Source organism: Bufo bufo, chromosome 1, assembly GCF_905171765.1.
Source record: "Bufo bufo chromosome 1, aBufBuf1.1, whole genome shotgun sequence".
Taxonomy (NCBI): Eukaryota; Metazoa; Chordata; class Amphibia; order Anura; family Bufonidae; genus Bufo; species Bufo bufo.
Genome location: NC_053389.1, coordinates 25,996,698 through 26,024,096, shown reverse-complemented (window position 1 = coordinate 26,024,096; position 27,399 = coordinate 25,996,698). Strand labels below are relative to the sequence as shown.

Here is a 27,399-nt window from a genome sequence, read left to right as displayed (position 1 = left end):
AAAGAGAGATACCGACCAGTCCCTCCTGCCATGTACCAGCAAGTGAAGAAGATGGTTCAGGATATGAAGACAGCTAATGTCATCCAGGATAGTCACAGCCCCTGGGCTGCCCCCTTAGTCCTGGTAAAGAAGAAGGATGGAACCATCCGTTTTTGTGTGGACTACCGTAAGATCAACAACATTACGCACAAGGATGCGTACCCCCTGCCACGAATTGAAGAATCCCTGGCAGCTCTGGGATCCGCTGCCTACTTCTCAACTCTGGATCTAACCAGTGGCTATTGGCAAGTTCCCATGGCACCAGAAGATAAAGAAAAAACTACTTTTGCCACCCCAATGGGTCTGTTTGAGTTCAACAACATGCCATTCGGGCTATGCAACGCCCCTGGGACATTCCAGAGACTCATGGAAAGGTGTCTTGGACACAAAAACTTTGAGACTGTGTTGTTGTACCTGGATGATGTGATCATCTACTCTAAGACCTATGAGGAACATTTACAGCACCTGGCGGAAGTGTTCCAGACTTTGACTCAGCATGGACTGAAAGTGAAGCCTTCAAAGTGTCACTTACTGAAGCCCCAAGTGAAATATCTGGGACATGTTGTGAGTGCAGAAGGCGTGAGACCGGACCCTGACAAAATAGCAGCAGTACAAAGCTGGCCGGCTCCCAAAACAGTCAAAGAGGTCAAGAGCTTCCTCGGATTTGCAAGTTACTATCGTAGATTTATCCCACACTTTGCTCAGATTGCGGAACCTATCCAGGAGCTTGTGAAAGGGCACCCTAAAGGATGTCAGAATTCCAAAATACCAGTGGAGTGGAATGAAGAGAGAGAAGCTGCTTTCCAACTGTTGAAAGAAAAACTTACAGAACCTCCAGTCCTGGGTTATCCTGATTACAGACTACCATTTTGCCTATATACCGATGCAAGTAAGAAAGGTTTGGGAGCTGTACTATCTCAGACGCAAGCTGGAACTAAAAGAGTCATCGCCTATGCAAGCAGATCTTTACGAGAGCCAGAGCGGAATGACCATAACTACAGTTCGTTCAAACTGGAGTTCCTAGCCTTGGTCTGGGCTGTCACAGAGAAATTCAAGGACTACCTAGCTGCTACACCTTTCACAGTCTACACCGACAATAATCCGCTAGCTCAATTGAACACTGCACGTCTGGGAGCTCTAGAACAAAGATGGGCCTCTAGACTGGCCAACTTCAACTTTACCATTAAGTACCATACTGGGAAATCTAATGACAATGCCGATGCTTTGTCTAGGCTACCTGCCCAGAAAGACCAATTTCTACTGATGATCAGTGGGAAGATGTGGAGATGCCAATATTCTACTCCCGATTTGCCCGACAGGAGGCCCTACACACTAGGCGCCCGACCTCTAAAGTCACTTGTTTTCCACAGACCTGTGACCCCTCACCTCCAGTCGAGAAAGAACTCTGGATTAAACTACAATCAGAGAGCAGAGCCATTGGAGAACTGTTGGATTATTTTTTACAGCGGGCGCATACCGGAGAGAATCCGACGGCGGAGAGCTGACTCAGAACTAGTTCGCCTCTGGCGACAACGGAAACTACTCTTCCTACAAAGAGACCTACTCCTCAGGAGAACGCTTGATCCAGTCACCTGTGAGCGCCTCCACCAGATAGTGGTGCCTCGAAGAGATGCCAAGCTGGTGATGGACATGTACCATAACCGGTCCGGTCACTTTGGAATCCAAAAAACGGAAGCCACCATCAGACGACGTTTCTACTGGATTGGCATGAGAAGTGACATTGAAACCTGGTGTCGACAGTGTCCCACCTGTGCAGTGGCGAAAAGGGAAAGACATGATCAGCGAGCCCCCCTTCATCCAATAGTGAGTAAAGGTCCTCTGGAAATCGTGGCAATCGACCACGTGAAACTGGAACCCAGCAGATCTGGGTATGTCTATGCTATGACCATCATAGACCACTATACCAAGTTTGTTGTGGCTGTACCTGTAAAGGACTTAACTGCAAAAACTACAGCTGCTGCCATGTGGAAGAGCTTCATTCTGCCGTATGGGTGTCCTGACAAAATACTCACTGATCAGGGATCTGCATTCGAGTCTCAGTTATTCTATGAACTTTGTGCCTTGTACAAGTGCAAAAAACTGAGAACTACCACATACTAGTGTTGATCACGAATATTCAAATTTAGAATTTTTATCGCGAATATAGGTACTTCGAAAATTCGCGAAAATTTTGAATATAGTTATATATATTCGTTATTTCGAATATTCGATTTATTTTTTTAGATTTTTTTTTTTTTATTTATTTTTTTTTTTATTTTTTTTTTTTCGATTTTTTTTTTTTTTTTTTTTTTTTTTTTTAATTTTTTTTTTTATCAGTACACATGATCCCTCACTGCTTCTAGCTTGTGGGCCAATAAGAAGACTGCAATATACTTGACTTTAGGAGTAGTAGTGTTTGCGAATTTTGCTCTATATTCGTTTTTTTGAATATTCGCTATATTGCTATATATTGTTGTTTTAGAATATTAGGAATATTCAAAAAAACAAAGTTATAGCAATATAGAGAATATTCGAAAAAAATCGAATAGAGCAATTTAGCTAATATAGTGCTATAATCTTCTTTGTCTAATAGTTGTAAGTTGAAAAATTCGCAATAGAAAATTAGAATCCGAAAATTCGAATCCCGAAAATTCGCATATTACACAATCATTACCTTTCCGATTTTTCGAGTAAAAAAAAAATTGTGAATTTTCGAATTTGCGAATTTTCAACGAATATTTTACAAAATATTCGTGAAATATCGCGAATTCGAATATACCCCTGCCGCTCATCACTACCGCATACCACCCTCAGGGAAACAGACTGTGCGAAAAAATTAATCAGACGCTGATCAACATGCTCAAGGCTGTGCCGCCTCACCAGAGGTCTGATTGGCCGTTACTCCTCCCTGAATTAGTGTACATGTACAACAATACAACCCATTGCTCTACTGGGTACACTCCATACTATCTCATGTTCGGAAGACATGGCCGTCTACCTGCAAATCTTGCCCTTGACGTCCCTGTGCCGGACGCTGAACCACTCCTTCCCCAATCTGAGTGTGTCAAAGAGCATCAGAAACGCCTGGAGGATGCTAAAGAAATAGTGGACTCTAAAATAGAGAAGGCGCAACAAAAACAAAAACAGGACTTTGATATGCATGCCCATGCTGAGCCCTTACAACCTGGAGACCAGGTCTGGCTAAAAAACAATCACCCTCTAAGCAAACTGGATAGTCGCTGGGAGCGTGAGCCATATACAATAGTGGCCATTCCCTCATCAGAGGTCTACGAAATCCAGAGATAAAGGTACTCAGCGAGTCCATCGTAACAGGCTTAAGAAATGCCTACAGGAACCTGTTCAAGAGCAGCCAAGAGAAGAGGATACATCACCCGAGCTGCCATTGTCTTCAGAAAGTAAGACTCAAACAGAGTTGCTTCCCATGTTTGACCCCCTTCAGTGGTTATTCCAGCCTCAGATTCGAGTCCTGATGCCAGTTGCTGAGACTACTCCAAGTCAGACAGCTGATCCTCCTGCACACGTCCAAGACTCTACTTCTACCCCTGGAGACTCGGAACTGCCCTTGCGGAGATCCCAACGGATAAATAAAGGTAAACCACCTGCCCGTTATCAGGAATCCTTTGAAACCAGTGTTTAGCTACAGAGACAATAGGAGCCAAGCCATGGACACATTTTGACTGGTAAGAAACATTGCCTACTGTTTATTGACATTTTTGCCTTTTTCATTTTACCTTTTTTGTGCCTGGACTTAATGGACTCAATCTATCAGCAAAACCATACTTCATATTGGATTACAAATTATTTTTGATTTTTGTGTTTTTTTTCCCTACTTGATACAAGTTATGCAACGTTTCAAGCTTGCACCCAAAGAAAGGACTCAAACGTATACCTGAGCTCTTTGTGACTCATAATGTTTAAATATGACACTAATTTTGCTTACATGTTTACAGGTTGTGCAATGTTCAAGTACTCGTGCCCATTGTGTGTATTATCCTTCCAGGTGCCGCAATGTGAATTTATGCACTGATCAAAATGATTGCACTTACCATTGCACTTAACAAAAATTGTAGCAACTTACTAAAGTGTGCCTTTTCACAGCTCTTGTTCTCTCCCCCCTTACACGGACTGTCTTCATCCGGACGTTGTACACCAATGGCCTACACCCAGTGATATATACCCATAGGTACCCAGGATAGGACCAAATGGTAGGTCCTGACAGGTCCAGATTACTTCACAGGTACCCCTGCTGCTTCGGGAATCGTTAGAAGCCCTAGGTTGCTCCTTCCCGCTTGTTAAATGTTCTGGATTGTTCCCATTCGGAGGTGTCTCATTTCCAGGAGATCCATGAGAACGTACTGCCCTCCTCCTGTGACTTGCCAGAAGATGCGGAGATGAAGGATACCTCCCCTTCTGAGCCTTTTGCCTAAGGTAAGGCGCCTCAAGCCTTAGAGCCATAATTTAGCTTCCTCATAGACATCATAGTGATCGTGCTATAAGCCAAATTTCTTCAGGCTATGATGCAGGGAAGGGAATACAGGATAAAGCCACCCTTTCATTTGCAGGCATTCCATTACATAATGGTGGGATTACGGAGTAAAGACACCCCCATGCTTTCTTTGATGTTTAAAGGATCCAGAACATACAAAGTCAGTCAGTAAAGGTTTTGCTTTGTGCAGTTATAGGTTACCTGGTTATACCAAGATAAGGAAACTGTGTGTTGGACACCTTATGCTAGCGGGCAGGAACCTCGAGGAAACCGTTATGTGTTTTGTCTTTGTACGTCATTTATATGTATATTCATGCAGCACTTTGTATCAATTGGGTACCCAGAGCTTGTTCTTATTATAGCATACGCCGAGGACGGCTTCACTTAAAGTAGGCGGGTATGTAACATCCCAGAGTATGTCACTAAAACTCTGTCACCCAGCTTCATGATGTTAAAGTGTAGATGTGTTGTCACCCTGTGTAACCTGACATTGCATTTATATTGTATGCCATTTCTATGTCTGTATTGAATGTATTTGCTGTAATTCCAAATGTACACCAGCAGGTGGCAGCAATATGTAGACAGAATAAGGCAAGTTAGTATACCTAGACTGGAATAGACCATTCCAGGCTAGCTTCCCCCTATCTGAGGAGGAGTGGAATGTTCCCACATCCTACTTCAGAGGGAGGACAGAAAGTTCTAGGCAGTGTACCAGCCACCCCCTGTTGGGGTAGGCTGTGTGAATAGGAGCTCCCAGAAACAGGGATCCCAACGATGGATTCAGGCCTTTGCTGAGGCCCAAAGCAACATTCCCAGCCTGAGTTCCTTACCTCAGCTGGATGACAAAGAAAGCAGCAACTTCAGAACTACTAGATCTCCAGGAAGAAACCACCATTCCCTGCAAGCAGTCCTGTAAGTACAGATTCCAGAACAAGGAGAAGATAAGTACCTCCATAGCTAGTCAGGCCCAAACCAAGCAGAACCCAAGACAGAGCAGAAGACAGATACCTGCCAGATTCTTAAAGGTGTATGTACTAGATGCAGAAGATATATATAATTCCTGCCACATATTGCCAATACCTGCTGGGACCCTAGACTATTGCTGTAACATTGTATGGATCTAGAGCTGCATAAGATAACCTCAAGTAAAGACAAGTTGGACCCTATTCTCTGTGTGGAATTCCATCATTCCTCCATTACTCCTATTTACAACACTCAATTTGTTGCATGTAAGCCAGGATACAGGAGTCCGGCCGTACTAAGGTAGGAGACACCGTTGACACAATACAGAGACAATATCCCCCTCTGGCATTCCTAACCTAGTACATGAGCTATACCATCTTAAAGGGCCCTTTTACAGTACCTGCGCAAGCTGCAACTGGCGTCACAAACTTAGTTACACCTAAATCTGACCCACTGCATAGCAGCCCCAATGACCCAGTGTCCTAGTCATTGCATAAGCCCAACCGATCGTCACATGACGTCCAACATTGCCGAATAATATATGCATGTACTGTATGTATTCAATTGTGTAGATCATAGCATCAATTAGACCGTTCGGCGTTCCTCACTACTGTGTGCGCATGTGCGCACAGCTGTCCATTCATCTACGTCATGGTCTATGTTACCTCTGATGCGCCCGTGGGTCCGCCTCTCAGAATCATCTCGCTCCGTCCTCTGCTACCGTCGACGTCATCGGGCCGCGACAGGCGCACCCGGTTGCATCATCACAACGCCGACGCGCAACCATCTGACCTCACAGAGTGCGGCCCGAGGTTACCATGGCAACCCACAACGCCATCAGAGGCATCCAGGTATCCACAGATGCCCCAACATAAACTCCAATCAGCCATCTGTATATATATACCCTAATGTTGTAGCGATCTACACTGCATTATATAGATGAGGGACATAGATGCCAAACTACCCAAATAATTATTCAGTATAATTCAGCAATGTCAGACCCATAAGTGCGATCAGGTCACGCTATATATATGTCCCAATATCCCCAATCGGCACTATGTGTTAAGGCCGATTCATTGGCCTGTATTTGTGGGAGGGGCACGGTTGCCTATATCATGGCACCTCTGCCCCTCCTTCAATGAACGTCGTGTCAAACGCTGGTTTCATTCCGTGTGTGAAGTTGCGTCTGGTCCTAGAAGTTCGTTTCTACGCAAAGCAAGCTACTAGATCAGGTAAGTGACTGCCACATTGCAGTCTCGGCTCACAAGTCCGGCCGGCAGTGCCGGCTCCATAGGTAAGAGGGGGCCACACTGCACCGGAGCATCTGCCAGGAGCTCCGACTACCACGTGGCATGAATCGTAGGGTGCAGGGATCAGCGCTATCCCGATTCGTACGTCTCTCCTCCCTTAATGTCTGGAACAGGCTGCTGTGCCATTAGCTAGGTAGGGCTCACGGCAGCAGTAGTTTGGTTCTTCTCCCCTCATGCCCCTCATGCCCCCCATGCCACTACTGGCCCTTGTCATGTCGACCGCACACTCACCTCAGCGTCCTGCTTGCGGTCTCCTCCGCTGTCTGCCCTTGCTGCAGGTGGCCGGCACTGTGGGCTCCCCCTGGTGGTTGCTGGAGTCAATGTAGTCCATGGAGCAGTGTTGGATATCACAGGCTCCCTCCGGTGGTGACTGCCGGCAGTGCAGTCCATGGTTCTGTGCCCTGTGTTGGCTCCGTCTAGTGGCCACCAGGGGTTATGACCACAAAAAAAAAAAAAGTGTTAAAAAATGGTAAAAAATAAATAAATAAATAATAAAATAATAAAAAAAATATAATATATATATATATATATATATATATATATATATATATATAAAAAAAAAAAAAGAGAAAAGGAAATAATTATAAGAGTGTAACTCCAACTGATTGGTGGAGTTTTAGGGAAGGGGCGATATACTTGTTTAGTGCTAGTTAGAGGATATCTGTATTGTTGGTCGCACGCCTCTACGATTGGCGCCATGACGTACGCAAGGATCTTACATGTGATGTTATTCCAGGATTTGTCTCGTCCTTCTTCATACACATTCTGCACGTTGTTCAACCATCAGGATACAGTATGGCAGTAGCTATGTCGTGGTACTATTCCATTCTCTCCTTCTGGTAATGGGTCAGTTGTGCCACGGTCAGACTCACCATTCACTGGGGTGTTCTAGGTCCAGCTATCGCTTCTCCTTGGCTCAGGTTCTCTCGTCCTTTTTTCACTCGTTTTCTTCACAGTTGCATGGGTCTCGGCCTACTCACAGCCACGTCACATCGTCCCAGTGTCGGTTGACAGTCAGGAGTTGATTTATGCATACTGTATCCACAGGGTATGTCACATGCTTCAGACATAGTGGAGGCTTCGGTCGACCAGAACCCCGCCAGGATGTCAGAAGGAGGCAGTGTGTCGTCTCTTCGCACCTGGACCTTCCCTAGGCTGATGTCGGAGTTGTCCAGACGGGGTATTGCATATCCCGCTGCTGCTAGGAAGGCTGAGTTATACCGGTTTTGGTCGTTAACTCAGGCCCTCAGCAGCAGGAAGAAGTCTCCGCGGTCTCTGTTCAGAACTCGCTGACACAAATCCATCTGTTGCTGAATAACTTGACTTCGTCCGTCACGGATGTGCAAACCAGGTTGCAAGCGGTTGAGTCTCGTTGTTTTTCCACTACTCCGCATACCATCGATGCCGCTGTTCCATCCACTTCTACGGCGACAGGGGCAGGTATCCCTGTGACTGCGCCCAATATTATGCCGGCGCATTTTGTTCCTGTCAATCTAAAGAAGGACATCCTAGAAGGTAGAGATGTCAATCTAACATCCTTACTGGTCGCTACCCGGGATCTGTCTGATAGTAGGGTAATTGCCTGTGGGGATGTGTCAGTGATCCTGAAAGGCCGTGACCATAGGCTGAACCGCAAGCTCACGGTACCTGAATTTGTGCTCGCATTTAGTTTGTACAGAGACGTAATCTGTTCAGTTCGTCCCGAGAGAAGGGAAGAACTTGACTTGTACTTGTTCAGAATAACGGAGTTTGGGTACAAGTATGGTGGTAGTTCCTTCTACGACTACCATTGTTCTTTCTCGGCCAAGGCAGCTGCCACCTTAAGGCAGTTCCAGTTTCTTACTAACTGGGCCAACATTGATACGCAGATTTTTTGTAGGCACTTCGCCGGGCTTAAGGCGCCTTCATGCTCCCTGTGCCAATCAATTGACCATTCCACGGCGTGGTGTCATAAGGCCACTCAGAGTGAGGGGTCTAGTTCTACAGGTCCTGTTCCCGGCCCATCCGATTCACTCAGATCCTCTGGTTTAGTTGACAAGCTGGGCAGACCCATCAAATTACTTGGCAGGTCACAGATCTGTAACAATTTCAACTATGCATCCTGTAACTTCAGTCAGTGCCGCTTGCTACACATATGTACTAACTGCTTCAGAGCCCACCCTAAAGTAGTTTGTTCATTGAAAGTAGATAATAATTACATGTGTGTTGTTAATATAGTTCGGTTGCAGCAGTTCCTACGCAGGTATCCTGACCCAGGCTTTGTGAAGTTCCTTAGTACAGGATTCACGTTCGGTTTCCACACTGGGATGGTGACCCTTCCAGATTCCACACACGAATGCAGGAACCTACAGTCCGCTGACCAACACCCTGATGTCTCCGATAGGTTAATAGCAGCGGAGTTAGTCAAAGGTTTCCTGATAGGTCCTTTTTCATCACCACCCTTTGATAGGTGGAGAATCAGCCCGATAGGAGTCGTGTTTGGCAAATTTAGTAACAAGGAGAGGTTGATTATCGACCTGTCCGCCCCGCATGGTACCCCTACACCTAGCATCAACTCTCTAATTCCATCAGAAGAGGTTAGCATGAGATATGCCACCATAGATCAAGCCATCGCTCTTATCTTACTACAGCCCCTTCCCAGGATAGCAGCATAGGTCTGGACGATATGGTCATGGCTGACTTAAACATGTGGGATCAATTTCTCACGCAATGGAAAGGCATCTCGCTTTTTGTTCCCACAATATCCGACAACTCCCCCGTAATTTTGTCCGACGCCGCCGCCAATACAGGTTTCACAGCTATTTTTGGCAACCATTGGTTAGCAGACAGATGGCCAACCGAAGTTAGTTCCATTCCTGGGTTTTTCCGTACCTCAGCAGTTTTTGAACTCTACCCCTTAGTGGCAGCATCCTATACCCGGGGTCAAAGTTGGTCAGGTCAGACTGTGTCCTTCGTGTCCGATAATGCAGCCGTCATCGAGATTCTCAATAGTGGGTCTTCTAAGTCTCCATATGTCATGTTAGTTCTTAGGCGCTTGGCCCTTCTATCATTACAACACCAGTTTCGTTGCATAGCTTCACATATAGCCGGTAACCACAACGCAGCAGCCGACGCGTTATCTCGTTTTAATTTACCCTCTTTTCACAGATCTGTCCAGAAGCAGACTCCATCGGGAGCCCAGTCCCTCCATACGCTGCTCTAATCCTTCCATAGATGCTCATCTCGCCACCGCTCGGTCACTGTTACTCAAGTCCCTCTCACCCAGTACAGCCAGAGCCTACCAGACAGGTTGGAGAGCCTTCCAGAGATTTCAGGACTCTCATCCGCGAGGTGACACCGAGTTCGTTCCATGCATCCTGGCGTTCATAGGTTACTGTCACACCAATCTGAAACTATCCCACACCACGGTCAAGTCCTACCTCGCAGGGGTGCAACATTTTAGAGCCATGAGTTTCACCCAGCCAGGTTCATTGTTTTCTATCCATGTCATTAAAGCTACTCTGAAGGGTCTCGAGAAAAGCGACTGCGAGTCACGCACTCGCCGGCTACCCGTCACTGGCCAGCTTTTCCGCGACCTTTCCGACTTGTTAGACAAAAAACCATTCGGTGCCCTGCATAGTTTGATAATAAAAGCTACCATGTACCTGGCCTTTCCGGGTTTTTGAGACCGTCCGAGTTTACTTCCCCGGCTAACAGCAGCAGGTACGTCACTCTCGGTCAGCTCTCGGCTTCCAGAGATGGTTTCATACTTTCTCTACTCACCTCCAAGACCTCTCAGGTAGGCTCCCCGATCCAGGTGTTTTCCTTCCCGACCTCTCATCATTGGTGTCCCGTGCTACAACAGCTTCTGTCCTCTCTGCCAAACAAGCCGCCCGGCAGTCCTTTGCTACCATTCAATAATACTCACCTTACCTGTCCCCAATTCATAACTCATATTCGTGTTTTACTGACTAATCTGGCAGTAGACCCGTCCTCAATATCCGGGCATTCGTTTCGCATAGGGGCGGCATCCGCCGCGTCAAGGAATCGGGTTCCAGCACACATAATCAAAAGACTAGGTTGCTGGCGTTCGTCCTGTTTCAGCCGCTACATTCCTTGTCCGTACACTGAAATGAATCTTGCTTGTCAGAATTTGGTGTTATGAATAAATGTTTGTAGCATTCCGATATGATAGAAATTGTTGTTCTTTTTGGCCTCCTTCAGCTATCCCTTCAACGTCACGGTTTCGGCATAACTCTAACCGCTTTAGCTAGCCAGCAGGTAGGAGTCCTTCTTCGTGAGTGCCCGACCACAAATATATTCATTTGTGTATAACCTAACATATGCCATAATTCTGTTCCGCCAACAAAACGTGTGAGCATAATCATCTGCTCCGCCGTCCCAGCAAGACACAATTGCCATACACCCCCCCTCAGACAATCATGGATGGGGAAAAAAAACACTGTATGTAAAAACAATATACAAAATTGTACACCCACAAAGACATTGCAAACAACATTTCAATCAATGGTGGAGACATTGAACTCAACGTTTAATCCATAAGGCTGAAGTGACTTCAAAGTATGTATCCACTTGAGTTCTTTTCTCCTCAGAATCTTATTTTTGTCACCCCCCCTTCTTAAATATCCTACACTATCTATTGCACAAAAACGTAATTGATTTATAGAGTGTCCACACTCAATAACGTGCTTTGCAACAGGTTTATCAATCAAGCCTTTCCTTATTGCACTCTTATGTTTGTTCATCCGCTCTCCTATTTCCATTGTCGTCGTCTCACCAACTGTCACGGCTGAGGATGGGGAAAACCCTCAGCCGTGCGGTATCAGGAGATGTGAGGTCGCTACTTGGCCAGTAACACAGAATTAGGGAGCAGGTCACCTCCTAGAGCTTCCCTAATCTGACCCTGACTCCTAGCTGCATGAGCCGCCCTTGAAGGTAGGAGGGCTCATGCTCAGGAACCTTGGATCCCTTCTGACCCTCCAACGATCCCTGTACTAGGAGCTGGGTAGACAGCCCGTTCCTCCTGGACACGGAGTAACAGAAGTCTAAAATGGCCAAGCTATAAAGAAAGGGGAACATAAACAGACATATGGCAATGGCAGGTAAGTGCAACTAGAACCACACTTACCTGCCACAGACACACAACCTGGAACCCACGTGCAAGTGCTGCTGTCCACAAACATCACAAAGGACACCGCACACACAGACATCACACGGGAACCCAGGAAACCATATTCTGCAATAAATAAAGATCAAACAAACATCTTCTAAACACCATACATAAACCTATGACCACAAGGGTGGCCCCCACTGGCAGATGGAATACACAGGCGGCTGCTCCAGCTAACCATGGCTGAAGTACCCCTCAGACAAGTGGTATTCACTGAGGCTTTATAGGCCCAAGTAGCCACACCCACACAGACACACCCAGTGTTCACACACACTAGGAAGGAGGTTAACCCTTCCAACACCAGGGAAGGGAAGACGGACTCTTAAAGGGGAATACACACATAAAAAAAACACACTTCACCTGTTGCCGCGGGCAACGGCATGCGTGGCAAACATGTCCTGGGGATCAGCCATATGGCTGAGACACTGCCACCACATGCACACGACACCACACGTTGCCATGGGCAACCAAGTGAAGGAAAGTGTCACAAAACAAACCACTGACCGTGACACCAACATAAATGTAACTGCATGGTCACTGTATCTGTCACAGGGCGCCGGTGACGCAATCTTCCTGCACTTCACCGCCGGCGTCCTGCCTCTCTCCCTGAGCAGCGACGCATGTTGCGTCCCCGTCTCCTAGGTAACAGGGGGCGGAGCGGACCCGACTGCACTCCTGCTGTCTGTGCGGTCGGCGTCCTCCGTTTCCCTGGCAACAGTATCAGGTTGAGCATGGAGATGGCCACTCGGTGCTCGGCTTCTGTGTCTGAGCGGGTCATGTGACGTTGGCCACGTCACATGACCTTAGCCTTTCACTATTTATACAGGCAGCCTGCTGGCCACAGGTTGCCTGCGATTTTGGTCCTGTGCCTAACTGCTATTACTCTGTGCTTCTGCTACTCTGGATTTTGACCCTTGGCTTTTGTTCCTGACCCGACCTCGCCTACCCTTGTGTACTGACGTGATCTCCAGGTTTGACCCTCGGCTTGTACTCTGACCCGTCCTTGCTATTACTTGTGTACTGACGTTACCTCCTGGTTTGACCCTAGGCGTGTTTGTTTACCGTCCTTGTTACCCCTGCTCGCCTATGTTAGTGTTGATCTCTGACATTTCAGTATTGCTCCTGACACTTTACGTGACTTCAGATCCATCTGCAGGGTTCCCTCCTACTGCCTCTGCCTGGCTATATTCTGTCTCTGTCCGCTCTGCCTCTCTGCACTTATAGGCCTAGGACGGGTAGTGTAAGTAGGCAGGGACAGAGGCGTGGGTGGCAGCTAGTGGGTTCACTTCCTCTTCCCCACTCCCTAGTGCATGACAGAATCGCAGGCCTTATCTCCCTATGGACCCCCTGCAGAGCCTTACTGACCATGTCCAGAACCTGGCCCAGATTGTGCAGAATTTGAGGGAGAGGTTACAACTCCAAGAATCCACTCAATCTCTCCCTACTTCTGATCTACCTGTACTTCAGGCAGGACCCCATGTCAAACTGCCTGATGGATTTTCTGGGGACCGCAAGTGTTTTTTGAAATTCAAGGAGGGTTGTAAATTATACTTCCGCCTGCGGCCCATTTCGTCTGGGTCCGAGCCGCAAAGGGTGGGAATTGTTATTTCCCTCTTACAAGGGACCCTCAAGAGTGGGCATTTTCTTTGCCTTCCGACTCTCAGTGTCTTAGGTCGGTTGATGCATTTTTTCAGGCCCTAGGGGTCCTTTATGATGAACCTGACAGAGCATCCGTAGCTGAGTCCCAGCTTAAGTCCCTAGTCCAGGGTGATCAGCCGGTTGAGGATTACCGCACTCTGTTTCGTAAATAGTGCATTCCTTCTGGCTGGAATGAACCGGCGCTCAAAAGCCAGTTCAGGTCCGGACTCTCTGAGAAACTTAAGGATATGCTGGTGTGCTATCCCTGTCCCGAGTCCTTAGAGGACACTATGACCCTGGCTATTAGATTGGACAGACGTGTTAGGGAGAGACAGCAGGAACATTTCTTTCTTTCACAGACTGTCCCTAACCCTGATTCCGTTCCAGTGGGACTCAGGGTGGAAGTGCCGACTGAAGAACCTGTGGACCAGAAGGGAACAATGCCGACAACAAGGTACCTGCTTCTACTGTGGTGGCACTGATCATTGGGTCCGTCAATGTCCTAAGATTCCTGCCTTCGAAAGGTCATCCATTCCTGAGGGATCCAAAGGCAAGGTACGTCCTGTGGTGGTAAGAAAAAAGTTGCTGGTTCCCATTACTGTTGTTTTTGGGCCTAATAAGGGTTCAGGTAATGCTTTTATTGATTCCGGTTCTGCCGCTAGCTTTCTAGATCTAGGGTTCGCCCTACAAGTGGGAATACCGGTGTTAACCTTGTCCACTCCTATAAGTCTTGTAGCCATTGACTCTACTCCTTTGCGGGGAAGGGGTGGGGAAGATGGTCAGATATTGCACCCCAGAGATAACCTTGTCCGTGGGACTGTGTCATACTGAGGAATGCTCCCTATTCATACTGGAGAATTTGCCCATTGAAGTGGTCTTAGGAATGCCGTGGCTCCAAGTTCACAACCTGACCATCAACTGGGCAATGGGGGAATTAGAAAGGTGGGGTCCTAACTGTTCCTCTTGTGTATCCTTAGTGGTAGCGGGGGTTGCTTCTAGCCCTATGGCCATTCCTCCATATATTGAGGACTTCCGCAATGTTTTTTCTACCTCCGAGGTCGAGGAACTTCCACCCCATAGTTCTTACGATTGTGCTATTGAGTTGGTGCCGGGATCCAGGTTTCCCAAAGGTCGTATTTTTAACTTGTCTGGGCCAGAACGTGGTGCCATGAAAGATTATATTAAAGAAATCCTAAGTAAGGGGCATATCAGACCATCTACTTCTCCTATGAGGGCTGGTTTATTTTTTGTTAAAAAGACGGACGGTGGCCTCAGACCCTGTATTGATTACAGACAATTGAACAAGATCACCGTTATAAATCAATATTCCCTCCCTTTGATTCCTGACTTGTTCAATCAGGTTCTGAGCGCATCGTGGTTTTTTAAACTTGATTTAAGACGGGCATATAACCTGATTCGTATCAAGGAGGGAGATGAGTGGAAAACTGCCTTCAATACTCCGGAGGGACATTTTGAGTACCTGGTAATACTATTCGGACTCAGTAATGCCCCAGCAGTTTTTCAGAATTTTATGAATGACATCTTCAGGGAATTTATCGGCAGGTTTATGATTATTTATCTGGATGACATCCATATTTTCTCTGCGAATTGGGATTCCCATATGTCCCATCTTAAACTTGTGCTAGAAGTTCTCAGAGAAAATAAGCTATCCACCAAGTTAGAAAAATGTTTTTTTGGGGTACAAGAGATATTGTATCTGGGTTATGTTCTTACCCCTCACTCATTTAAGATGGATCCGGGGAAGGTGAGGGCTATCCTGGAGTGGGTGAGACCATCTTCCCTAAAGGCATTACAGCCTTTTTTGGGGTTCTCGAACTATTATAGAAAATGTATTAAAAAAAATTCTGTTATTGCCAAGCCCCTAACCGACCTAACCAAGAAGGTGGAAGATCTTGTTAATTGGCAGACTGAGGCCATCGAAGCCTTTGAAACCCTTAAGAACTGCTTTCAAGACGCCCCACTCTTGATTCAGCTGGATCAGGAGAGACCTTTTGTGGTTGAAGTTGATGCTTCTGAGGATGCAGTGGGGGCGGTTCTTTCTCAGACCCTGTGCTTTTTTTCCCCGTAAATATTCTTCCTCTGAAAGGAATTATGACATTGGGAATCGTGAATTACTGGCCATTAAGTGGGCATTTGAGGAATGGAGACACTTTTTGGAGGGGGCCAAACACTGTGTCATGGTTCTCACTGATCATAAAAATCTATTGTTCCTTGAGTCCGCCAAACGTCTCAATCCTAGGCAAGCCAGGTGGGCTTTGTTCTTTACTAGGTGTAACTTTTAGACCAGAAAGTAAGAATGTTAAGGCTGATGCCTTGTCTCGAAGTTTTTGTGCCTTCCAACCTCCTGACACGCCTCCTGAACCCATCTTACCGGCTAACATTATCATAGCATCGGTGTCTGCTGACCTCTCTTCGGAGATTAAATTTGCACAACATCTCGCTCCTGCACGAACACCCACAGATAAGTTATTTGTTCTGGGCCATTCCCGTCTCCGACTTCTGGGTGAGTGCCATGATTCTGTGCTCTGTGGTCATCCTGGTGTTAAAGCCACTAAGGAATTGGTATCTATAACCTTCTGGTGGCCTACATTATTTAGGGACATCAGTTCGCATGTGTCCGCCTGCGAGATATGTGCAAGGTCCAAAACTCCTAGAACCCGCCCTGCGGGTGAGTTGCTACCACTACCTATTCCGAGTAGACCTTGGTCACACATCTCTATGGATTTCATCACTGACTTGCCACCCTCCGAAGTAAAGTCAGTGATCTGTGTAGTGGTAGATAGAGATGTCCCAAATAGTTCGCCGGCGAATAGTTCCCGGCGAACATAGCTTGTTCGCGTTCGCCGCGGTCCGCCCCCTATTCGTCATCATTGAGTAAACTTTGACCCTGTACCTCACAGTCAGCAGACACATTCCAGCCAATCAGCAGCAGACCCTCCCTCCCAGACCCTCCCACCTCCTGGACAGCATCCATTTTAGATTAATTCGGAAGCTGCATTCTTAGTGAGAGGAGGGACAGTGTAGCTGCTGCTGATTTAATAGGGAAATCGATAGCTAGGCTAGTGTATTCAGTGTCCACTACAGTCCTGAAGGACTCATCTGATCTCTGCTGTAAGGACAGCACCCCAAAAAGCCCTTTTTAGGGCTAAAACATCAGCTTTTTTCCCCCTGTGTAATCTAATTGCAGTTGCCTGCCTGCCAGAGTGTGTGTCAGGCTCACAGCGTATACTGTGCCCACTTGCCCAGTGCCACCACTCATATCTGGTGTCACAATAGCTTGCACTTAAAAAAAGTCAGTTTCCTTCACGCGTGTGCATTTCAGGGCCTGCCAGGGCACAGTGCCACACCAGTGCAACTCATATCTGGTGTAACAGAAGTGTACATAAAAAAAAATTAGAGAAATTTGACTGTGAAATAATAGCAGTCAGTTTCCTTCACACGTGTGCGTTTCAGGGCCTGCCAGGGCACAGTGTCACACCTGTGCAACTCATATCTGGTGTAACAGTAGTGCACATTTAAAAAAAAAAATACAATTTTGACTGTAATAGATTGAATAGCAGTTAGTTGTCTGCAAGCGTGTGTGTCAGGCCTACAGCGTCTACTCTGCCAACTTCTGCTAGTGCACAGTGCCACTCATATCTGGTGTCACAGTAGCTTGCACGCATAGTACCACTAATCGAAAAAAATATGACAGGCAGAGGCAGGCCACCCCGCAGGGGCCGTCGTGGTCGTGGTGCTGTGATTCCCTTTGGCCCTAGAATAATGCCCAGTGTTCAGAGGCCACGTACCCTGAACTCAAAAAGTTCTGAGGACATAGTTGACTGGCTAATACAGGACACCCAATCTTCTACAGCTTCCGCTCAGAACCTTGACGCACCATCCTCCTCCGGCTCAGCTTCAGGCACCTCTCAAGTTACCACTCGCCCGCCTGCCGCCACCACCAACACTAGCACCACAGCCGCTTCACTTGATCTGTCAGAGGAGTTATTTACACATCAGTTGGAAGAAATGAGTGATGCGCAACCATTATTGCCAGAGGATGTAGATAACAGGGATATGTCTCAGTCAGGCAGCATTACACACATGGACGTACGGTGTGATGATGATGATGTTGTACCCGCTGCTGCTTCCTTTGCTGCATTGTCAGATACAAGTGAAGCGGTTGATGATGACGATGTGTCCGTGGATGTCACGTGGGTACCCGCTCGAAGAGAAGAAGAGGGGGAAAGTTCAGAAGGGGAGACAGAGAGAAGGAGGAGACGAGTTGGAAGCAGGGGGAGGTCGTCGCAAGGAGCTAGTGGCACAGTCAGACAGCATGTATCGGCACCCGGGGTCAGCCAGACAGCACGCCAATCAACACATGCTGTTGCCACCACGAGAATGCCGTCATTGCAGAGCTCAGCAGTGTGGCATTTTTTTTGTGTGTCTGCCTCTGACAACAGCGATGCCATTTGCAACCTGTGCCAAAAGAAACTGAGTCATGGGAAGTCCAACACCCACCTAGGTACAACTGCTTTGCGAAGGCACATGATCGCACATCACAAACGCCTATGGGATCAACACATGAGTACAAGCAGCACACAAACTCAAAGCCGCCATCCTCCTCCTGGTCCAGCATCTTCAGCACGTCAACCACTGCTGTCCTCCTTGCCCCCTCTCAACCATCCGCCACTCCGCCTCTCGTCTTCAGCAGTTCCTACTCATCTGCCCACAGTCAGGTGTCTGTCAAGGACATGTTTGAGCGTAAGAAGCCAATGTCACAAAGTCACCCCCTTGCCCGGCGTCTGACAGCTGGCTTGTCTGAACTCTTAACCCGCCAGCTTTTACCATACAAGCTGGTGGAGTCTGAGGCGTTCCAAAAATTTTTAGCTATTGGGACACCGCAGTGGAAGGTACCCGGCCAAAATTTCTTTGCACAAAAGGCAATCCCCAACCTGTACTCGATTGTGCAAAAGGTAATGGCATGTCTGGCACACAGTGTTGGGGCAAGGGTCCATCTGACCACTGATACCTGGTCTGCAAAGCACGGTCAGGGCAGGTATATCACCTACACTGCGCATTGGGTAAACCTGCTGACGGCTGCCAAGCATGGAATGCGTGGCTCTGCAGAGGAGTTGGTGACACCGCCACGACTTGCAGGCAGGCCTGCTGCCACCTCCTCTACTCCTCCTACTCCATCCTCTTCCATAACCTCCTCGGCTGAGTCCTCTTCTGCTGCTGCGTCTTGCTCCACATCAACGGCACCCCCCCAGCTCCCCAGGGGCCATTCCAACCCTTCGGGGTCCACCCTCAGAGAACGACTCGACTGACAGGTAGCAGACTACCTCGCCTTAACTGCAGATATCGACACTCTGAGAAGCGATGAACCCCTTGACTACTGGGTGTGCAGGCTTGACCTGTGGCCTGTGCTATCCCAATTTGTGATAGAACTTCTGGCCTGCCCCGCTTCAAGTGTCCTGTCAGAACGGACCTTCAGTGTAGCAGGAGGTATTGTCACTGAGAAGAGAAGTCTCCTAGGTCAAAAAAGTCTAGATTACCTCACCTTTATTAAGATGAATGAGGGATGGATCCCGAAGGGACTGACAGTGGGTGATACATTCGACTAAAGAAGGCCTGATGACATGCCATGGGCTAAAAATGGTCCACACGCTGCTGTATTTTATTTCTGAATGCCGGATGACTTGCTTGACTTACCCGCCACCAACTAGGGTTCAAGCCGCAATGTTTTAGGGCACTTTCTGCCCCGGAAACAAACATCAATTTTTCTGGCTACAGCAGCGGCTGCAACAATACCTAATTTTTCAGGCATGTGTACATGCATAATTTTTCTGGCCTCTGGTGCTGCACTGTGGTTTCAAAACCCTCCAAAAAAAGGCACATACATGTGTCAATTTCCCTTTGTGATTGTTACCTTGTCGTGGTGAAGGGGCTTGCGTATCACAATGGAGTGACCACCTCTATGAGTGTGTTGGCAATGGCAATGTTGGCACACCCCAGATGATAAGGTCGTTGCTTCATTGTGAACAGACCAAAAGCGATCGGCTGGATAATTTTGCATAGAAAAAACATTAATTTTCTTTGTGATCATCTAAGGTGATCATTAAAGCCTACTAGGCCAACAATGGGCCCACACGGCAGAATCATTGTTTTCTGGGTCACTTAACTGTCACTGAACTACCTCAGCAAGACCATAGGCTTTGAAAAACCCCCATCGCCTGCAATCTCCCAAACGTGCGCACGAGCACAGTCATAACTACACCAAGATTGACGCATAGAGGTATAAAATTTATATCATGAGTGTGTCAACTATTGACAACTCTTTGCTGTTGTCTAAAATCTATTCCAGGGATTAAACTGATAAGAATAGTACTACTTAACACACCGCTCCTATCTGGTGGCACATTAGATTGCACGCGCAGTGCCCCAAATTTGAAGTAGGAGGACCGACCAAGCATCTTTTTCCATCTCCCGGTTCCTAAAATCGATGCCATATACACGTCCCCTGATAGGGGACGTAACAGGGATTAAACTGATAGGAATAGTACTACTTAACACACCTTATAATAATGCAGAGAGAGGTAATGCAGAGAGAGGAGTCTGAAGAAGAGGAGTCAGAGGAGTCACATACCTGATGTTTTAAAGCATGTTATTCCAAACAATTTAGGAATGTTAGGTAATTTATGCCCTTTATGGATTAAAACCAGACTCTGCGTCAACTATGTAAATTTCCATGGGAGTTTTGCCATGGATCCCCCTCCGGCATGCCACAGTCCAGGTGTTAGTCCCCTTGAAACAACTTTTCCATCACTATTGTGGCCAGAAAGAGTCCCTGTGGGTTTTAAAATTCGCCTGCTATTGAAGTCTATGGCGGTTCGCCCGTTTCACCCGTTCGCGAACATTTTAGGAAATTCGCGTTCGCCGTTCGCGAACGGAAAATTTTATGTTCGCGACATCTCTAGTGGTAGACAGATTCAGCAAAATCATACATTTTGTTCCTCTAAGTAAACTCCCTAGTGCCAAGACTTTGGCTTCCTTGTTTATTGATCACATTGTTCGGTATCATGGAATTCCTGAGAATATTGTCTCTTACAGGGGTGTCCAATTATTTTCCAGATTCTGGAAAGCCTTTTGCCAGAGATGCGAAATTTCATTGGCCTTTCATCCCGAGACTAATGGGCAGAAGGAACGCTTGAATCAGGCTGTCGAACAATTACTTAGGTGCTATATCTCTGACAACCAGCGTCTGTGGGTGAAATACCTTCCATTGGCGGAGTTTGCCATTAACTATCGGGTGAACTCATCCACAGGGGTATCTCCGTTTTACTGCAATTTAGGGTTTCATCCTCGTTTTGGTTCTTGTTCTTCCGTGGCTTCGCCTAACCCTGAGTCGGATGTGGTTACTTCAGAACTGTGCACAGTCTGGGCCCAGGTTCAGTCGAACCTGGAGAAAGCCCAGGAGGTTCAGAAAAAGCAAGCTATCAGGAAACGCACTAAGGAAGCTAATTTTGAGGTCGGTGAGAAGGTGTGGCTATCCACCAAAAATCTGTCCTTAAAAGGGGTGTCTAGGAAATTTGCTCCACGCTTTATAGGACCATATGAAATACTTGACATTATTAACCCGGTATCTTTTAAGCTGAAACTACAAGACACGTTTCGAATTCATGATGTGTTCCATAAATCTTTGCTCAAAAAGTATGTTACGCCTGTTGTTCCTCCACAGGAATCTCCATCTCCGGTGGAGGTTATTAACGGTCAAGATGAGTTTGTTGTTTCTAGGATCATTGAAGTTAGGGTTTCCGAAACTCACTGCAATACTTGGTTCATTGGAAGGGTTTTGGACCTGAAGAAAGGTCCTGGGTACCTGCTTATAGAATCACGCTGATAGGTTGATTAAGAGGTTTTATCTTGAAAACCCAGGGAAGCCGTCTCCACTGTCCTGAGGCCCATCGTGAAGGGGGGGGTACTGTCACAGGGCGCCGGCGACACAATCTTCCTGCGCTTCGCCGCCGGCATTCTGCCTCTCTCCCTGAACAGCGACGCATGCTGCGTCCCCGTCTCCCAGGTAACAGGGGGCGGAGCGGACCCGACTGCACTCCTGCTGTCTGTGCGGTCGGCGTCCTCTGTTACCCTGGCAACAGCATCAGGCTGAGTGTAGTGTCCCACTAGGTAAAGGTGGGCACTACACAAGGGTTAATGTGTTTAGTGCATTTACTGTCATGTGTTGTATTTCCCTGTGTTATCTGGGTGTCAGGCCTGTTAGGGTGCAATTTAGCCTCCCAGGCGTTAGAGGGAGCTAGAGAGCCCTAGTTATATATAGGTAGGCCCAGACAGGGGAGTGTTAGTGTATTCCAGGGGACTAGAGGAGTCACTTAGTCCACCTGAAGCTCCTGAGGCTAGGATTAGCTCAGTTGAGATACCCCAGTAGTAGGAGAGCACCTCCTGGGAGCAACCTGCAGCCACCCTTAACAGCCAGCAGTGAACACGGCTAAGAAACAAAGGTACTGTAACCTTAAGACAAGTGCCAATACTGGAGGAAGGAATTTATACCAAGGATTTAAGCCAGCAATTAGGCATCCGGGCCTTGGGATCCAACCAGCTAGAATAGCTGAAGGGGATAGAGCAGCGTTGCACTGCAAAGTATTAGTTGTATACCCTCCAAGTATCTTGCAAGATTGAAACCTGCTGTGATATAAACCTGCTGTGAATTTGGAACTGTAAAGGACTGCATTATCATCATTATCAATTGTAACTGCATGTACAAAGTTGGACCGTTTTCACCAAGTAAAGCAACGTTTGGTTTACCCACTGCGTACTCATTTACTACTACTACAAATCGGTGTGCCACCGTTACAGGCACTGGCATCACGAATCTTAAAAGGGACCTTGCTTCAGGCACTCTAAATACCAGCAACATCCAGGGCACCTCACATACCATCAGGCCAGGTCTCTACATACAGAGTGTGCCCCAGAGGAACTTGTGTCTACCTCTCCTTCACTGCCGCATGCCTGCCCAGGGTTCTCCTTCAAATAGTGAGTAACCCTCGATTGCCCATAACCGTGACCTCACTTCGCAATACCCTGCAGGTCTGGCGTGCTGCATAAATTGGCGTCACGAACAGGATTTACGGACTATTCCTGCGCCATTGCGGATACAAGAACTGTGTGCTATTATCTGCCTTAAAGTGACCAAGCCCTAAATGCTTTATTGAAAAATTGCTGGGGCAAGGAACTGTAATAATTTGCGGTGTGAAGATTATATTGCATGGACTGTTTGCTGCTTATTTAAGCCACCGCTTGCTGTCAGTGAATAGACAGCGATTTTGCCCACTTAACCTGAGGTGAATTACAAGTGCGCCTTGTGGAACCGTTTGGCGCGAAAAAAAGAGGACTTTGGCGCGAAAAGAACCAGGCGGAGTCATCACCCGGCTAACAAGGAGGAAGAACGCCGCCCTGTCTGGAAGAAAAGGTGCCGCCTACCTGAGTCCCGGAGCTACGAGAGGCCGCGCCCACCTGCTGACGCTGTACGCAGGACGCTCAACGCCCGTAGCCACGCATCTCGCGAGACCTGGAGCAAGCATCACCGGAGTAAGTACAGACTTTGAACTGGCTCTCCTTACCGGAACATTCCCGACCCCTGCCAGGGCACCGGAGGGACCCCTTTAGTGACCAAAGACTTTACTGTGGAAAAAAAAAAAAAATATTACCATTGCCACTCCGGTCCGCTCCGCTACATTTAAAGGGCCATACCCACCTAGGAACGCCATGTCCGCACCTGAGGAAATCGGACAGGCGGCCCCAGTCGTGCCTTCTGAAGTACTCACCGCCGACTCTAGGGCCCCTGTCGCCGCGGCACCGCCAAGTCTGTTGCCGTTAACCATGCCGTATTATTTTGGGGCCCCCTGGTTCCCACGTTATTCAGGGGAAGCCCACAAGTTAAAGGACTTTAGGGAACAGATACTGGCCTTGTTCCGGCTTTACCCCATAACTGCTGAACAGCAAATGGAGATCCTACTAGCCCATTTAGGAGGGGCCGGCCGCAGGGAAGTCATGTCATGGCCCCGCTCTGAGAAGAGTAGCCTGGAACAGATTTTTGCACCACATTTGAGGCCAGAACGGTGTCAGAAGTTAAAATGCGTTTCTTCAGCAGAAAGCAGCAGCCTGGAGAGTCGCTCCGCGATTTTGCCCTGTCCTTACAAGAGACACTGAGAGCTGTAGTCCAAGTGGATCCCAAAGAATCTGAGGATCAGGACCGGACTCTTAGAGAGCAGTTCATTGCGGGCATAAGCACTGAGAATTTAAAGGGCCAGCTACGGATGTTGTCAGCTCAACACCCTCACTGTACATTTTTGGATTTTAAAGAATTGGCCATCAGTATACTAGGCCAGAACCCTGCTCCAGGGCCAGCAGCCTTCCCTGAACCTCAGGCTTGTCAACCAAAGACTGTTAATGTGGGGTCTGCAGGAGTCGGTCCGGCCGCCCAAGCTCCGGTCACAGATGTAGTGGCAGCGCTAATGGAGCAAGTGAACTATCTTACTCTAAGCCTAGAGAAGTTGTGCAAGAAAATAGAGGAGTGGGAGAGACCATTGTTATTAGAAAATGAAGGCCCTTTTCCTCCCAGGCTCCCACCTGCCTATAGGGATGTATATCCAAAAGAACCTGATGGGCGACCGAGTTACCGACCCCGAAGTAGAAAACAGCCTGTCTGCCACCACTGCAAGAAATATGGACATACTGAATCAATGTGCTGGCAGTTAAACGGGCAACCCCTGAGGCAGAGGACCGCCCCTTGGGAGGTAGAACAGTAGGTCCAAAGGATCCAAGCTGGATGCCTAAGTATGTAGGATCCCGTCCGAAAATTAATATATGTATCAACGGGATCTCCTTTGAAGCCCTGTTGGACACTGGGTCACAGGTCACCACCATTCAACGGCCTGCCTTTGACAAGTTCTGGGATCCAAGTCTCCTCACCCAGCCACCGGAGTCCTGGCTAGATATCATAGCCAGCAACGGTAAGCCAGTGAAAGTGCATGGGTATTGGGAGCCTACCCTGCAGGTGGGAGATGCCACCCTGACACAGCAAGGCGTAATTGTGGTACAAGCAGGGGATAAAGGAGGACACCCTGTGATCTTAGGGACTAACGTTCTAAAAAATTGTTACCCCGAAGTGCTTGAAGCATTGAATCAAACTATATCTTCAGCCTCACCTGCTTCCAGAAGGGTTATTCAAAAGACTATTAGTGTGCTGTGTGCTCAACAAAGGTTCGCCAACAAGAAAGGAGAAATTTGCACTGTCCGGATCCGGGATAACCGGCCGGTAATTCTGCCTCCAAATTCCCAGATCATCCTGTGGTGCCGTGCTGTGTTAGGGATTCAGGGCCAGGACTATCAAGCCCTAGTGGAACCTATTCCCATTGAAAATCATTCCTTCATACGGACAGCCAAGAGCCTGGTGACCGTGTCTCAAGGTAAAGTGCCTGTCCGTTTAATTAACTTTGGCGATCATCCCGTTACTCTCCTTAAACATTGCCCCGTTGCTCAGCTTTTTCAGGTGTCTTTCCAGGATGTGATCCGTCTGCCTGCCACGGAGGCGTTCCAGACCACACAGAGCAGCAGCCTCCCTACAACATCCTGGTGGGAAGAATTACATGTGGGGAGCGAATCCACCCCAAAGGAGCAAATAGAGGGAATCCTGAAGCTGGTGAAGGAGCACCACCAGGCTTTCAGCAAGCACTCCACGGACTATGGAGAGGTCAGTGTAATCACACACACCATACCCACTGGCTCTCATCCTCCTATTAAGGAGAGACACCGACCCATACCACCTACTACCTATCAGTCCGTGAAAGAGATGATAAAAGAGATGAAAGACTCTAATATAATCCGGGACAGTCATAGTCCCTGGGCTGCGCCCCTAGTTCTTGTCCGAAAAAAAGATGGCAGCATAAGGTTCTGCGTGGATTACAGAAAAATTAATCAAATCACCCACAAAGATGCATATCCATTGCCACGCATTGAAGAGTCCTTGACTGCCCTGGGGTCATCAGCCTATTTCTCCACCTTGGACTTAACCAGTGGATACTGGCAAGTACCCATGGCCCCAGAAGATCGAGAAAAGACTGCTTTCACTACACCTATGGGCCTGTTCGAATTCAATTATATGCCGTTTGGACTGTGTAATGCTCCAGGAACGTTCCAGAGGCTGATGGAACGTTGTTTAGGCCATAGAAATTTTGAGACTGTACTCTTATACCTGGATGACGTCATTGTATACTCCAAGACATATGAGGACCATGTAAAGCATCTGGGTGAGGTGTTTCAAGTTCTTACTAAATATGGCCTCAAAATCAAGCCATCCAAGTGCCACCTGCTGAAGCCAGCGGTCAAATACCTTGGGCACGTTGTCAGTGCCGAAGGAGTGCAGCCTGATCCTGATAAACTTGCTGCTGTCCGCAACTGGCTTACTCCTACGACCGTGAAAGAGGTGAGAAGCTTTCTCAGTTTTGCAGGGTATTACAGGCGTTTCATCCCGCACTTCGCACAAATTGCGGATCCCATCCAGGAACTCCTGAGGGGGCATCCCAAGAAGAGCCCAAAAACTCCTATTCCTGTTGAATGGAACGAAGAACGGGAAATTGCCTTTCAACTCCTAAAGAAGAAGTTGACTGAACCCCCTGTTCTGGGTTACCCAGATTATCAGAAGCCATTCCACCTCTACACAGATGCCAGTAAAAGAGGCCTGGGGCCGTGTTGGCTCAAGTGCAAGATAACAAAGAAAGGGTGATTGCCTACGCCAGCAGATCCCTGAAGGGACCTGAAAAGAACGACCAGAACTACAGTTCTTTCAAGCAGGAATTTCTTGCCTTAGTGTGGGCTGTGACCGAAAAGTTTAAAGACTATCTCGCTGCCACGCCATTTGTTGCCTTCACGGACAATAATCCCCTGGCGCATCTGAATACAGCCAAATTAGGGGCACTGGAGCAAAGATGGGCCTCCCGCCTTGCCAACTATGACTTTACTGTGAAATACCGGGCAGGCCGCTCCAACGATAACGCTGATGCTCTGTCGTGGCTTCCCACTACAGAGGCCCCAGATGCCTGGGAAGAAGTGGAAATGCCAGCGTTCTACCATAAATTTGCCCAGCAGGATAATATCCGTACTGAAGAACCTCCTGCTGCTGATCCTCCCTCATCAGATGGTCCTGAGTCCAGAGGTGAGCAAGAAAGATGGATTAAGCTCCAGTCCGAAAGTAGAGTCCTCGGTGAACTGCTCGACTTCCTTACCAGTGGGAAAATCCCTGAGAGAATCCGCAGGAAGAGTGCAGACCCAGAACTAGCGAGACTGTGAAGACATCGCCACCAACTGTTCCTTCAGCGAGGCCAGTTGCTCAGAAGGAGTCTGGATCCAGTGTCCTGTGATAGAGTATGTCAAATTCTCCTGCCACGTCGGGATGCCAGCCTGGTGCTGGATATGTATCACGACCAGTCCGGACACTTTGGTGTGCAGAAGACTGAGGCTACCATTCGCAGAAGATTCTATTGGATTGGGATGAGAGGAGATATCGAGAAATGGTGCCGAGAATGCACTGCCTGTGCTGTGGGGCGAACAGAACGCCATGACCAGAGGGCGCCTCTCCATCCTATTGTAAGTACAGCTCCGTTAGAACTTGTCGCTATTGACCATGTGAAGTTGGAGCCGAGTCGCTCAGGGTATACGTATGCCATGACTATTATTGATCACTTCACCAAGTTTGT

General features: G+C 47.8%; 1 protein-coding gene across 1 annotated transcript; it reads left to right on the top strand.

The window, feature by feature from the left end:
- On the top strand, positions 1-26,608 carry LOC121004573 (the record flags this gene model as incomplete). The annotated part of the gene is given in 10 exon segments (XM_040437195.1): positions 1-1,928; positions 3,024-3,234; positions 3,392-3,650; positions 8,515-8,694; positions 15,918-16,151; positions 21,055-21,170; positions 21,369-21,505; positions 21,566-21,710; positions 26,040-26,382; positions 26,385-26,608. Coding segments are annotated over 10 exon segments (3,747 nt in total), but the record flags the coding sequence as incomplete, so codon positions are not given.
- Positions 26,609-27,399: the final 791 nt, after the last annotated feature.